Source organism: Acipenser ruthenus, chromosome 12 (genome assembly GCF_902713425.1).
Source record: "Acipenser ruthenus chromosome 12, fAciRut3.2 maternal haplotype, whole genome shotgun sequence".
Classification (NCBI taxonomy): domain Eukaryota; kingdom Metazoa; phylum Chordata; class Actinopteri; order Acipenseriformes; family Acipenseridae; genus Acipenser; species Acipenser ruthenus.
The window spans coordinates 10,480,063-10,494,186 of record NC_081200.1 but is presented as its reverse complement, the minus strand read 5'-3'; the positions used below and the strand labels follow the sequence as shown (position 1 = coordinate 10,494,186).

Here is a 14,124-nt window from a genome sequence, read left to right as displayed (position 1 = left end):
TTCATTACGTTTCTTTTGAAACGCACTATATATATACAGTTTGACAACGTTGCCAAGGGAAATAGCATGGGATGCTGTATTTGTTCTGTGGTTCCTTCACTTCTAATCCAGCATCACTCCTTTTTAAATGTTTACCATCACAGCTTTTTCATGAGGAGTTTCCTGCCAACACTATCTGAATAAAACCAACTGTTTATAATACTTTAAAAATGAGCTATAACAAAAGACTAATTTAAAGGATTTCATTGGCCTGCACTGGTTGTATGCGTATGTCACTCATATATATATATATATATATATATATATATATATATATATATATATATATATATATATATATATATATATATTAAATCTGCTTTACCTCAGGAACCTTACATTAATTATATATTTTTCTAGAAATAATTATATAAACTAATAAAAAAACAAGATTTTCCTAAAATGGGGGCATATTGTAGTAGATAATATATGAATAGGCAGGGAAGTGGGTCCACAATCCCAACACTTTGTTGCCATTGTTAAATGCTGCAGAGAATGCTGTAGCAGATTTCTCGCTATCATTGTTCAGTGGGTGGGTCTTTGTGTGTTGGAGTGGCTGGGGAGGGGTGGGCGGGGACGAAGGGGAGGAGTCAGCTACTCACCTCTGTGATAGGGTGAGGCAGTAAAAAACAGAGGCACTGTCTGAAGAGGCACTGTGCAGCTGCTCCAGTCCCAGCCTACCCCTGCATAGTAACTGCTGGCAAAGCTGTTTGGAGCACCTAATGGGCATTCTGGGAAATTACAGGGGATAAAAACCAAGGCAAAATTGTAATTTAAAGGAATGGTGACGTGACCAGTTAAAACATGAAAAGGCTGCTGTTAATACATGGCGTGGCATGGACTCACAGGAGGCACTGTGCCAGAGAGCAGTATTCATTGCAAGCAAAACTGGACCCCTTATGGATATTTTGACCATATGGTAACAGCTTGTTTAGGGTTATTCAATGGGCTTAGCCAATGCTTGGAATGGTAAAAGGTTAAGTATGATATATAGGTTACTGTAAAAAAAACAAAATAAAAACTACGATAAATACAATGAGCCATGTACTTCTTTTTCACGGTTCAAAACCAGCCTAAGTAGTTACATTAACAGAATATATCTCATCAGGGTTCCTGTCAATGAGATCCCACTGCACATTGCTAGACAGCTATGTTTCTGTGGCTTACTGCCCTGGAAGGACATTATCTTGATGAAATCATGATCAATACAGCTAGTGTAAGCCAATGGAAGAGAGATACCATCCATTTTAATTGAGGTTAGGCTTTGCAAGCTGCAAAGTCCTCAAATCTAATTTAAAGCCTTTCCCCTTCTAACTAACTCTCAGAGACGTCATCAATTACAGGAAATGTTCTGACCTTCAACCTCACAGTATATCAGCATCCTATCTCTTGCTGTTGATATACCAGCTCTTCTGTGGCACAGCTTTTTATTTTGTTTTTATACATACCTCCTTTTCTACATATTTTCTTGCCGGGTTTCCTGGCACATTCCTTGGATATTCTTTTTACTGCAAAATGAATAGAAGACTAAAAAATAACATGGAGCTCCATCACAGACAGTAGGAGCATGCAACACCACTCTAAATAATCTTCTTCTCGATTATTTATTATTAAGCTGTCAGATCTCATGTATTACTCATTGTGCCAGCACACACAATGGACAAATGATGCACCTTTGCAGTCAGTGTGAGAAGGAAAGAAGGAACCAGTTTCCACCTGAATGGACGTGCCGTGGCGGACAAATAAAATGAGCGTGGACAGGAAGTTAGGAAACAGATGCACACGCACGCACCCACACAGACACACACACAGTAAGCAGCGGCATGCACATAGAATACCAAGGGCATGCACAGGTCATGCTTCGGGTGATATATATGTATATTTTTTTTAAAAAGAGGAAAGAAAGAAAGTAAAGATATCCCTGTTTCTCCAGCTGTTAACTCACCATCCTCTGTTGGAACATACATGTTTAAGAAAAGGCAGTCTTCGCTCTGGTCTTGAACATACGTTGAAACTATGTCCAAGCTATTAGTAAACCACACTGGAAGCATGACCTCCGGTAGCCTTCCTTCTACGACAGTCTGGGGACAGACTGGTGGAAACTGGGTGGCGTTGCGGATTTCAGACCAAGAGGATGGTGGCTCAGGAGGCTGAAAGCGTCGCTCACCAGTAGGGGGTGCTGCATACGGTACACCAAGAAACTGAATTACAGGACCCAGAATTTCATTGCCAAGTTCCTTTTTAAATCCCCGCACCTTGCCGTAAGTGGTGGTCACCACCGGGTCCAAGTCATCCAGTTTTTGAGAAGAGACCACGACTGCTTGTAGCGTAAATCCAAGTATCCAGAGTATAAAGGGGACGTCCACCCCCGAGTGCAGCTGCACCTTCATTACTCTCCACATACAGTTCAATCTTGTAGATTTTTGAAGTGACATGGTCCACAATTATTTCTGTGTAGCTGCACTAAAAGAAATCCTATTTATATCCACTTGCAAAGCAGTGCAATCAAAGTAAAGGTATTAAACCTCCTAAACGCAATGCTGTCAAAATCTCAAAGGCTTTTCGCATGCCAAGTGTTTCCCATTGATTTCACACTTATTGAAGCAACATCTTCACTTGGTGCTATTTATCAGCCTGCATCCTATTGACAATTCTGGTTTCCATTCTAGCAATATGAAGAGCATGGCCATTTACTGCAGATTTTCCTCTCGTAAATCAAATCCAGTTAGCTGCGGGTCTATATCCTGCAGGAAATAAAAATAAGTCATTAGAATGAGAGAGAAAATATGGGCAGAGTGGGGTTTCATTAGCTTTTACTATCTTTTCTATTGATGACGAGTTGACCGTTTAGAAATTACAGCCTGCCTATGACAGTGCATCAATCATTCGAAGGCCTGTTTATGTATTTATAGAAAGTAAATTTCTTTGGTGCAATGCGAGGGCTGTGTGGGGTGTATTTTAATAAGACAATCAAATGTCGTTTACAATGAAACACAGCCTTTGTCTCTGAATTACTTTCACTTGCTTTGGTGGAAGATACATTTATATTTAAACTAGAATTGGGGGTTGTGGTAAACAAAAAAAAACATTCCCAGGGGCATAATTTATAAAGAATGACATTACCTGCTTGAATAATTTAAATATGAAATAAAATGTATAGTGAAAATGATCATTGATATGGCCGGGGGAATGAATGGCTTAAAGAACACAGTTGTGTGACAACCCTACTACACTGTATATAGTAGCAAATGATAGCAAATTACTGTCAGGTGCAAAACATTTGACAGTATAGAGCACCATGTGTTCCAATACTGTCCCATTACTTTTCCTTGTCTAAAGGTTTATGAAGAAATTGTATTTAATGGAAAAAAACAATAAAGGGTTGGTCAAGAATTACTGCAGCAAAATGTTTTCAAAATTCCAAAGCTACTTGCAGATGAACATAATGATATTGGCATTATCACCAAACTCTTGTATGGTTCCCAATCTGTTTTATTTTGGCTACAAAAAATGTCCAATTTTATAAGAAATATTATTCTCAACATCCAAGCTCTGCAAAGACATTAAAACAAAAACAAATCCAAGATATGGGAGTAGATTTGCAGTATGAAAACCTACCCAGGGGATTTCAAATGCTTCTAACAAAAACATTATCAAGCAGAATTACCCTTGTGTATACCTACAGGTTGAACAAGAAAAGATGTGTTTTTTTTAGCAGGGTTTCATTGAGTTTTAGTGTTTATATACTGTACAAAGATAGGTACTTACAGATCTGATTTCCTGGAAAACATTACCAGAATAACTAAACCACCATTTGAACCATAAAATGAATTCCCGTTTGTTAACTTCAGTCTTGCGTCCTGAGGTTACCATTTTACCTTCCTACCTTTCTAGTCACAGGGACATGTCTATTTATGTGACAGGTTTCATGAGGCGGAAGGAAACAAACAACTTCCTTGGGGAACGTAAACAAAACAGAACTGCAAGAACAAGGCCTACTTTTTGATAATGTGCAGCCTTGCACAGAAAGCCAAACAATGGACGCAAACAGACACCAAGGAATTATATTTTAGTGTAAAACTAAACATGGTTGCGAGACGCACAGCTTTATTTGCTGCTTTTGTTGTTGCTCTGACCTCCAAATCTCTGACGATTGACTGCGGTGACAGTTAGCAGTTGCGAGTCAAAGGAGAGGACACTTAACGAAAAATAAAGACTTATTCTTCTCTCTAAGACAATTATCTACTTTAGAAGGTTTTGAATGACCAGTGCGGAGGATATTTATAATATTATAAAATGAGGGAATGTTTTTGTGTATGGAGACATTTCTTAAATGTGTATTTTTGGTGAGGATCTCTTAGACAGTTTGAAATTTATGTTGCAATTTAAAGTGAGTTTAAAGTCTCGTTAAGGTTTTACAGTAGAGGGACCTAGCTGTGGGATAATGATCGCTCAATTCAAAGTTGATCTGCAAGGTTTATGTTTCATTTTTGTCTCCAGTACATAGTAAATTTGTCTTTTTTGCGTGCTCAAACAAACCTTTTTGGCATTTTTTAAAAGAATACTGTACATAAATGTATTACCATAAGAATAAATCAGGAAAAAAAAAAAATCATAAATAGTTCAAATTTCAACCTACCTTTATTGTTCAATATCAACTACCAATGACTGGTTTGGAGATATTTAGCTTTAAAGGAAACCATACAGGACTACATTGCCAATTACACATCAGGATCCCAGTAAGAAAAAAAAAGTAGGAGGCTCTGAAGTGATATTCAGTCTGCATTGCAGTACTTATATACTGCACACTGACAAACTGTATTGCATACAATGTATGTGTGCCCTGGCCTGTACTGTATACCACTTTACTACTCATGTTCTGTAGTGGATATCAATATCTTGTTAATATCAGTAAACCTGAAACTAGTCAATCAATAGCATACTATATATAGTACTGCATACCACTACCGTCTAACACACTCTCCTTTTAATGAACCAAAGAATACTGCCATAGAGTTTTCACTTTTGACTGCCTCCATAATGCCTCCAATAATATTTGAATCCCTTTTTTTTATTTTTTTATTTAATTTTTTTTTTTTTTGCCCCATTCAGTCAAGGTAAGTAAGTGTTTTTGTTTTCTGTGTAAACTCTAAATTTTCAGGAACACTCAGAGAACACTCCGGAACTGGAGTTAACAAAATTTCCTACAGCAGGTGTATCCCTGCCAGCACTGGAAAATCAACCACGTTAGGGCTGTATTGTAATAAGCTCAAAGGATAAAGTGTTAGCCTTTATCTTTATCTGAATCACTATTAGAAAACAGTAATCTCAGTTTCCTTGAAATGCAGTTTTTTTGTTAGTATAAAAAGCTAAAATACTTCTCATTTTAACACTTTGGAGACAAACTCCCAATTAACAAGAACCCATTTGGCTTTGTCCCTAAAGAGCTATAATATTATTATATTAAAAGGATTTAAAAGACTCAATTATAGAAAGCCCTAGATTTCAGGAACGATTTGCCATTCTTTGTGCTAACCCTATTGTGATGTTGTACAGTACAAAATATATAATGTAAAGTACAAAGAGTTTTGGAATAGTACAGTACTTTTACATATTTCAGATTCTATATGCAGAAGCCCTTCTGATTTGTATCTTAGGCATGATCACTGTGGCCCACAAATACACACCAGTGATCTTCATTACTCTCTTAAACAGTTTCTGTTCTGCGTTTTTGATAACAGATAAAACATATGCAAAATTAAGCTTCCTTTTTAAATCCAGGGATATAAGGGCTGTTTCGAAGAAAAAAAAAATTATAATAATTGCTTAATACGTGTAGACGTACTTATCATACGTGGACAAAAAATGCTTCAGTATAAAAACAATATATTTTATTCAAAGCTCTGTACACTGGCAATGGTGGGCACTTAAATAGAAGTGGCATGTGTCACTGAAACAAAACCAGAGCACGTACATACTGAGGGTCCTCATGATCCTGTAATAGTCGCTGAAAGGTTAAGATTGTTTGTATAAAAATCTAGAGTTTATCAGATTATAGCCAAATGTCTATAGAATGCTTGGAGTGTCAGTTTAATAGTTATCGTATTCTGCGTGTAGTGTGTGACAGGCAGACAGAGCAGACACACATCAGTATATATGAATTCCTATGTTTTGAATGAGGACCCCAATAATAGAAAATGGATATCTGTCTATTGGGGTGTTCAGGGGAAAGATTATTGGATAAACTATGGGATCTAAGGGAGCCATATTTACCAGCAACACCTTTCAGAATATTTTTGCACCGACAGACAACATTTTTTAAATGCCATGCAATTTTACTAGCGCATTTTGAAATATAGACCTATATCACCTTTGCTTTAGAAAGAGCTGTCATGACTGTGGAAGCCAGTAGTGCAAACCAGATATATGATCATGGTCAGTCAACAGACTAAACATTCCATCACAATATAGTTTACTTCAGTGCAAGCTCTCACTGACCTTAATGATCTCATTTCACCTCCAATAATGCTTTTACTAAATTTACAGGCCCGTACTTAAAAACATTTCAGGCAATATGCTTAGCCTGCACTCCCATACTACACAAGTTCAAGAGAACCTCTCCTGGGAATCCAGCGTAGAGGGTTACATTAGAGCAGAACCCTGATATTCAACACAAACTTGTAAAACAGTCATCTTGACTTGCTTTAAAACAAATCTATGATATAAGTGATTTTCTTCTTAAGCTTTTTTTATGTAATGCTTTCCACTTTCAGATCATATAATTTGGCTGTTAGCCATTTCCCCCATTCCTTTGGAAGTGAGGGATGCCACTTACACTCAAAGCTCGACTCCAGGTCATTTGCAGGTCTTTTAACTCTTGATCAATTGTCTTGTAACTTGTTCAGAAACCCTTGCTCATTTCTAGTTCACAAAGTAGAACACTAAAAAAACAACGTGCCAGAGATCTCAGAGGCAAAACATACAGCACAGTTTGTAATGGTTCATCATCCATGAACTTCAGAAATAGCCTGAAACCGGAGGAAAAAATAAATGAACAAAATCCCAATCGCCACTGAGATAGCAGGAATGAAAAACACCCAATTAAATGTAACCAGTGGGTAGGTCGTTGTCACTTTAGAAGTCATTTTAATCTGTTCACCAGTGAACAAACGCCAAGATCCAAAGCCATTTCTAATAATATTTTTTCTGCCTTTTCCTTGTTCCACTCAACTTTCATAATTGCGATGTACTTCTATGCCCTTGATAACGGTTCACTATTTAACAAATTATCCTGAACTCACTTCCACATTTTTTGACTGCTTCGCCATACAGTAAGGTGCATCCAACTAAAACACTGACACATAGTAATTCAAGTGTGATCGGTCATATGAAAAAAGAGTGCAAAACCTCTGGACACATGCAGTGAATGAAAAGTTCACTGTTAAAAAATAACCATGGTCTGAATTATCTGCATGTGTGACCCAGAATAACATGCATGTGACATGCACAAGTCATTACTTTGCCCAATAAGGAAGACATACCAAGGTGTTCCCTACAGCTGCTTTGCTGCAGCTTCATTAATGAGCCAGACAGCCTTACTAATAAACGTTTTCCTGTGCGTTACTGTTTCCAGAATGTTGCAAAATGAATTTCATGCTTAACAAGTTTAACTTAAACTCCCAATGGCAAACCCAGTGTGCTTGGTATTACAACTGATTACTCCTATTCATGCTTGTCTGTCAGAACCTGATCTCTGGTAAATATTACATTGGGGCACTGTTATGGTTATGCCTTCTGCATTATATCAAGCAGCAATTATTTTTTCTTACACTTTCGAAAGATCCTTGTCTTTTTTTTTTGTATAGACTAAATAATGCCACAAAAAGCACACAATATAAAGGGAGAGCACACATGGGGGTACTTGCCATTTCCAAACTCTAACTTGGGGTGCAGATCTTTGAAGAAAGTACAAGACTGCCCCAATTTTTTTTACTGAAATAACACCCACCAACTTTATATGACAACTCAAAATTATACAACTATTGTTTCTTGTGAATTGTATAAAGCTGTTTTATTGCTTTTATAACAAATTACGGTAAACTGCGCTTTGGTGAGATTAATCTAACCCCACTGAAAACTGCACCACTTCTGCAAAAGGAAAATCATTTGTTACATTTTAGTAACAAACAACTTTTGAGCCTGTAGGTGCATACTTTCTTTGTAATAGTTTATTAGCATTGAGTTTTATTTCATTTTTACAAAAATGTTCCAAACAGCCACGTGAACACACTAAAGATGAGCTGTCATAGCAGACATTCTTTCTTTAGGCCATACTTAAACGTATCTATATCTTACCCCTGCTCTTGGTTTTATTTTTGATCATTATTTATTATAAATTTAGTCCTGCATAGGGAACATAAAGAATTAAAACAATGAGAATGGCGATATCCATCAGTCAACCTTTCAAACTAGCTGAAACGCTACTACTCAACTACTTGAGATTTATTAAACAAAATGAGCAGCAGTTATCAGCACTAAACCCAGAACATACTGATAACCTCTTTAAAAAAATCAGTTGCTCTCAGCCTGTATTTACAAAGCTTAACTCTCAGAAATTAACAAAATCCTTCCGAATAAAATCCCAACTCACACTTTAAATATACCATGCCAAAGGGCACAGCTGCGCAGATTCTGAATGGTTCCACCTAATGCAATGTATTACTTCAGTATCTTGAAAAAGTAGATTTCTCTCATGTTTATCTGTATGTACTATTGTGAATCACGGTGCTTAGATTTGACACATGAAGGAAGACAAAGTCCAAGGCATATTTGCTCTATTACTGGCACTGCAACCTCACAGCTCAACCAGAAGAGGGTGCCACTCAGATCTCTCTACCATGGACAGGTCCACAGAGCCCACATTGAATTCCCACAAACCATTACTAATGTCAGAGTGAAGATCCAAGTGGGATTGTTGCATAATGACATCATAACTGACTCTACTGTAAGCAGGCCCAGGTACACTGCTACTACCATTAATTACGTCAAATGACCAGGAGAGCCGCCCAAAATATAACACATTTATATATTATATATATATTATATATATATATATATATATATATATATATATATATATATATATATATATATATATATATATAAAACACAAGACAGACAAGCAATCCCATTATCTAGTCTAAATCAAGCTTTCTGGGATAAGACAAGTTTTGGAAGGCTGAGATATCTGAACGTATTGCATGAAATCCCATTAATATGGTTTTCTATATAATTAACACACAACACGACAAGCTCCCAAGGCCACTGTAATAAAGATGGTCCAACACAGATGAAGGTCATCTTCGGGACTCTTGAATGAGTGAAGAAGGAAGGGAATGCAATAGTGACTAGGCTTTGTGTGGGGGTGGAATAGCTTACAGAGCATAGTATTCAACAGGAAGCGTTTGTAACTAAACTGTCAGCTGATCTGGTTAAACATGAACATGATAGACCAAGTAAAGGTTGCTCTTAAACTGCAGTAGAGCGATATCTATCTATTTAGCTATTATATGCAGTCCTATACAATACAGTACATATGAACAAAATATATTAGCATTGGTATTGAGTTGTCTTATATTTACAAAGCAATCTGTTTCATTTTAAACTACAAGTACTGTAATTATTAAGTACAGGTATATTTTCCATGACAAATTACATAGAAATGTCAATACAGGTTATTTTCTTTGCTATAAATCGGTATTGTTGATACAATACAATAACAAATCACTAAATACACCAGATACCGCTAATGCACTTTATTCATTATTTATGAACCCGCGGCTCCCTCACCTATGCAGACACAGGAGGCGTGTAACCAATGTTCTATATGATAATCCTGGTCCTGTTTACCAAATATAAAATCACTGCTTCAATCTCATGGTCTCTTTTTTCAGTGACTGCTATACTAACGAGAGAAGTTAAAAGTGTTTCACTTATGATTACTAGACTTGCGTAATTCCTAGCTGCCTCCTCGAGAAATTCCAGAGATTCAGAATATGTCCATGATGAAACTATACTGACCTCACAGTTCAAAAAGAAATTAAGAAATACATACAAATATATATTTTTTTCAGCATCGTGGTGTATGAGCTTATACAACTCCTGCAGAACCACCACATACTCCGTTCTGAAGGTGAAGGTGAAATGCAACCAGTTCATATAATACCATGATTTACATCATAATTTACACCGTGTTTTAAAAACTCAACATGCACACTTTTGCATTACAATTAAACAATAGAAAAGTGACCATTTGAAAATACAGCATGTGACCTAGTTATGTCAGATATACGGTACCGTACTAGAAAAACCGATAAATTTAGTTTACAAAATTATAACATATACCGCTAAACAACCATCACATTAGAATATATCAGTTTATAACAATATACCAGTAGAACAAATACATAATAGATTATGTTAAAGCTGTTTTTTTTTCACTTAGCAATAATGAGACGACAAAATCTGTTTATGTAACCTCTTAAATATACAACATTTTATAATTTATATTTAAAGCTGGTCTGTGTACTGTTCACGCCTGCATATAAAAATGGTAATTCGAGCAGTAAGGCTTTGCTAGTGAACTGGAAAAATGCCCACGTCTGCAACAACAGTACTATAAATGGTACCCTGATGATTAAATACGGGGGCGATCGTTGAATAATACGGAACAGTGTGCTCTTTTACATTTAAAGTTGCACAACTGTACTGATTGATTATTCATTATTATTATTTATTTATTAGCATACGCCCTTATCCAGGGCGAAATACAATTGTTACAAGATAACACATTTTACAGATATCACATTATTTTGTTTTTATTTACATACAATTACCCATTTATACAGGTGGGTTTTTACTAGTGCAATCTAGGTAAAGCACCTTGCTCAAGGGTACAGCAGCAGTGTCCCCCACCTGGGATTGAACCCACGACCCTCCGGCCAAGACTCCAGCGCCCTAACCACTACTCCACTCTACTGCTATGTATGATTATACCGCAATGACATGCGGTATAATTACCCAAACACGCCTGCTTTCGCAATAGGGTGTATTTATTATGGACAAAGTTATTCTTCTTGGAAAATAAAATGCCTACTTTTCTTCTTTTAGCAGTAATCACACTCATGAGTAGTTATTTCAACTTATACCAACCTAATACCGCTAATTATTACTTATAAGATTTATCAAAATTAAAGATTAAAAAATGTATCGTATTTGTATATTGTAATAATGGTATTCGTTGATGTGATCGCTCGAATAAGTAATTATGCGTGTATAAAACAATCATTTAATTAGAGTTTCCACAATTGTTCCAAACCATATGCACCTTCAAATGATATGAGAGCAAGCTACTGCTTCTCTGGCAGCTTCTAGCCTTAATTATAAGTCAATTATTATCAGGTAATTTGTCTGATTAATTTTAATTAAAGCTGCTGAAAATTGATTTTCCTTCACCAAGTGAGGATGATGTTCTATTACAATTTACACAGGAACGAATAACCGCTTCTTCATAAAAATAAGATTACTGGGGGTATGTCTCTTTGTTACTGCGGGTATAATACGCGGTTCATTAAGAGATTCTTGTCTTAAACTCAACAGTACAGAATTACAAACCCATACACAATGATACATCTAAAAGTACACGGAACACACCACATGTATAGATAGACATGCACTTAACACCGAGGAAGGAGATTTTAATTCTAAATGGTTTCCTTGCTCGACACGTACTGCCGGATAATAGCAAACAAAAACAAAAAAAAACTATTTCGATTAAATAACTCAGTACAACTCAATAGTGTCCTAGTACAAGCACACATTAATCCGGGATGCTGTTCAGCATCAGCACCAGATTTAACACGAAATGTGAAGTGTACTCTCACTATCAAAAAAATCACCAGACCTTCCCTTATTTAAAAGCTCTGAAAAAACATAAATACATCCTTATTGATAAATAGTTTCGATTTTTAAAAAAACCACAAATAAAACTCAGTATCCTCATCAAAGTATTTACCAGCAATACAAAGCAAGAAACTCGTTTAACATTCCATGGTAATTTACTCCTTTAACCCAGTGAACATGAGCAAAGATAAACTTTAAAAATTGAGGAGAAAAGCTTTCAATATTTACCATCAACTTGAATAGACAAACTTGACAAAAAAAATTGTTTGCGATTGCTTTTGTAATAAAAAGATCGAGACCCTTTTCAGGTTGCATTGCAGGCAAGTCCAAAAACACAGTTGTCTGTTGTTTTTAACATTTAAAAAAAAACTAAAGGTTACATCCACTCGTTTTTCAGATTAACACCATATAGATCCAGCAATTTTGCAGAAGCCACATAATCAAGCGATTGTGTCTCTAAAAATGTAATTAAATCAAAGAATAGTGCAAATCCAATAGGCTTTTTTCTTCTTCACTGTGAATCGCCCCGGGCTCAATTTCTTGCATATTCCACTCCGAGATCTCAGTACAAGAACTACATGTTTTTTTTTCTCTCTCTCTCTCCGTGATTCTGGGTGCACTGCTTGGTAAAATGCCGATATCTCTTCTTGTCCCAAACAGAGGTTGAACTCAAATGAAGAAAAAATGGAGTACGCCTAGTGGCCTCTTAGTGGACTACAACAAAACATCCAAACACATTTTTAAAGAGACAGACCAGTCATGTTTCTATAAAGCATCCTCTCTCAAGTTGATCAATTCAGTTTTAATGTCAAATCTTTCACAATTGATTAGAGTAGATTGTAATGAAGTAATTGAGTACGACACACAGTGCATACCAGCTTTTAGGATCGTCTCCATTGTTAATAAGATAATAACTACTTTTCAATTGATCTGCCAGTACTGGTAAAATCAAAAATCTGATTGAAATCAATTACACTCTGCAAGATAATTATTTATATCATAAAGCACTTGAGTACACCTATAGCAAATATTGGAGAACCTTTACAGCATAACTCTGTAAATCTTAAAACCCACACCAATACATTTATACAATATCTGTACTATGACAGTAGTTAATACACAGTTTAAAACCAATAACATCATGCGCATGTTGGCACATTGACTGAGCTGTTATTTATTGTGGCAGGCAAACCACCAGGTACACAGGAGGTCATATTGCCATAACTAATCTGTCTACAGCTGAATTATGATAATAATTGGACTGAAAATACATCTAAATAATGGATTTTATGGAAGATAATGACTGGTGATAAGAACAGATGTCTGTGATTATATATGGCCTCATTAGATGAATATCAGTCTTTTTGGTCTTTGAATATAGTCACAGTACTTTTCTCAAATTAATATTTCTGGGTCACTCTATCAAGTCCAATAGATACTGTATTCTTAGTTCACTCTCACACACTTTCATCTCTACCTGGCTGGCTTGTCAGCATGCAATACACCCTTAAGGGCTGCATCCAGATACAGGTTATTGTGCCAAGGTGCCATGTAAACATTCTGCAAATAAAACTGGAAATGGCAGAGTACTTTTATAATTGATTACATAATATGGCAGTGCCACCATCTGGTAGTTGCAGTAAAAAAAACCAAAAAAAATAGAAGGCATTGTTAATTCAGACAACACTCTCAATCCCACCCTTTGACTGATAAAAAAAAAGTCTAGTCGATAATGGGGGGTATGAAGGCTGGGAGCTCAGAAAAATCTATTGTCCCTATTATCTTTTCTTCACAGTGCAAAATAGCTTTTTATAAATAATTCTGTTTTTAGAGTAGAAAAAGCATCGTTTGGTGGGAAACAGATTCATAAAATAAATTATGGAAATGCAGAGGAATATTACTGCACTAAAAAAAAAACATAAATATTAATATGAATGTTTAAATGATGATGTTATTATGCAGCCTTTGAGAAACTGGCTTCATAATCACTGCACACCTGTATTCTATGATTCTCTAGGACCTAACCTTTTGCCATATCAACGATTTTGCACATATCCTGTTTACTTAACATTACAAACCGAATTATCCCCCAGGGATGCTTGTTTGTGTTCACACAACATTTCG

At 36.1% G+C, this 14,124-nt stretch overlaps 1 protein-coding gene across 8 annotated transcripts in view; it reads right to left on the bottom strand.

Moving 5' to 3' along the window:
• The window catches only part of LOC117417448 (neuroligin-1), a 227,739-nt gene that overhangs the window by 175,256 nt on the left and 38,359 nt on the right, over nucleotides 1-14,124 (bottom strand). For 4 of the 8 annotated variants that reach the window (XM_059034525.1, XM_059034527.1, XM_059034528.1 and 1 more), the window contains exon 2: nucleotides 1,985-2,783. In XM_059034525.1, the coding sequence (XP_058890508.1) occupies nucleotides 1,985-2,474 (490 nt within the window). In that variant the 5' untranslated portion in view covers nucleotides 2,475-2,783. Of the gene's footprint in view, nucleotides 1-641; nucleotides 771-1,487; nucleotides 1,548-1,984; nucleotides 2,784-12,228; nucleotides 12,633-14,124 lie in introns of those variants that run through there. The other 4 variants (XM_059034522.1, XM_059034524.1, XM_059034523.1 and 1 more) reach the window with 3 other exon arrangements.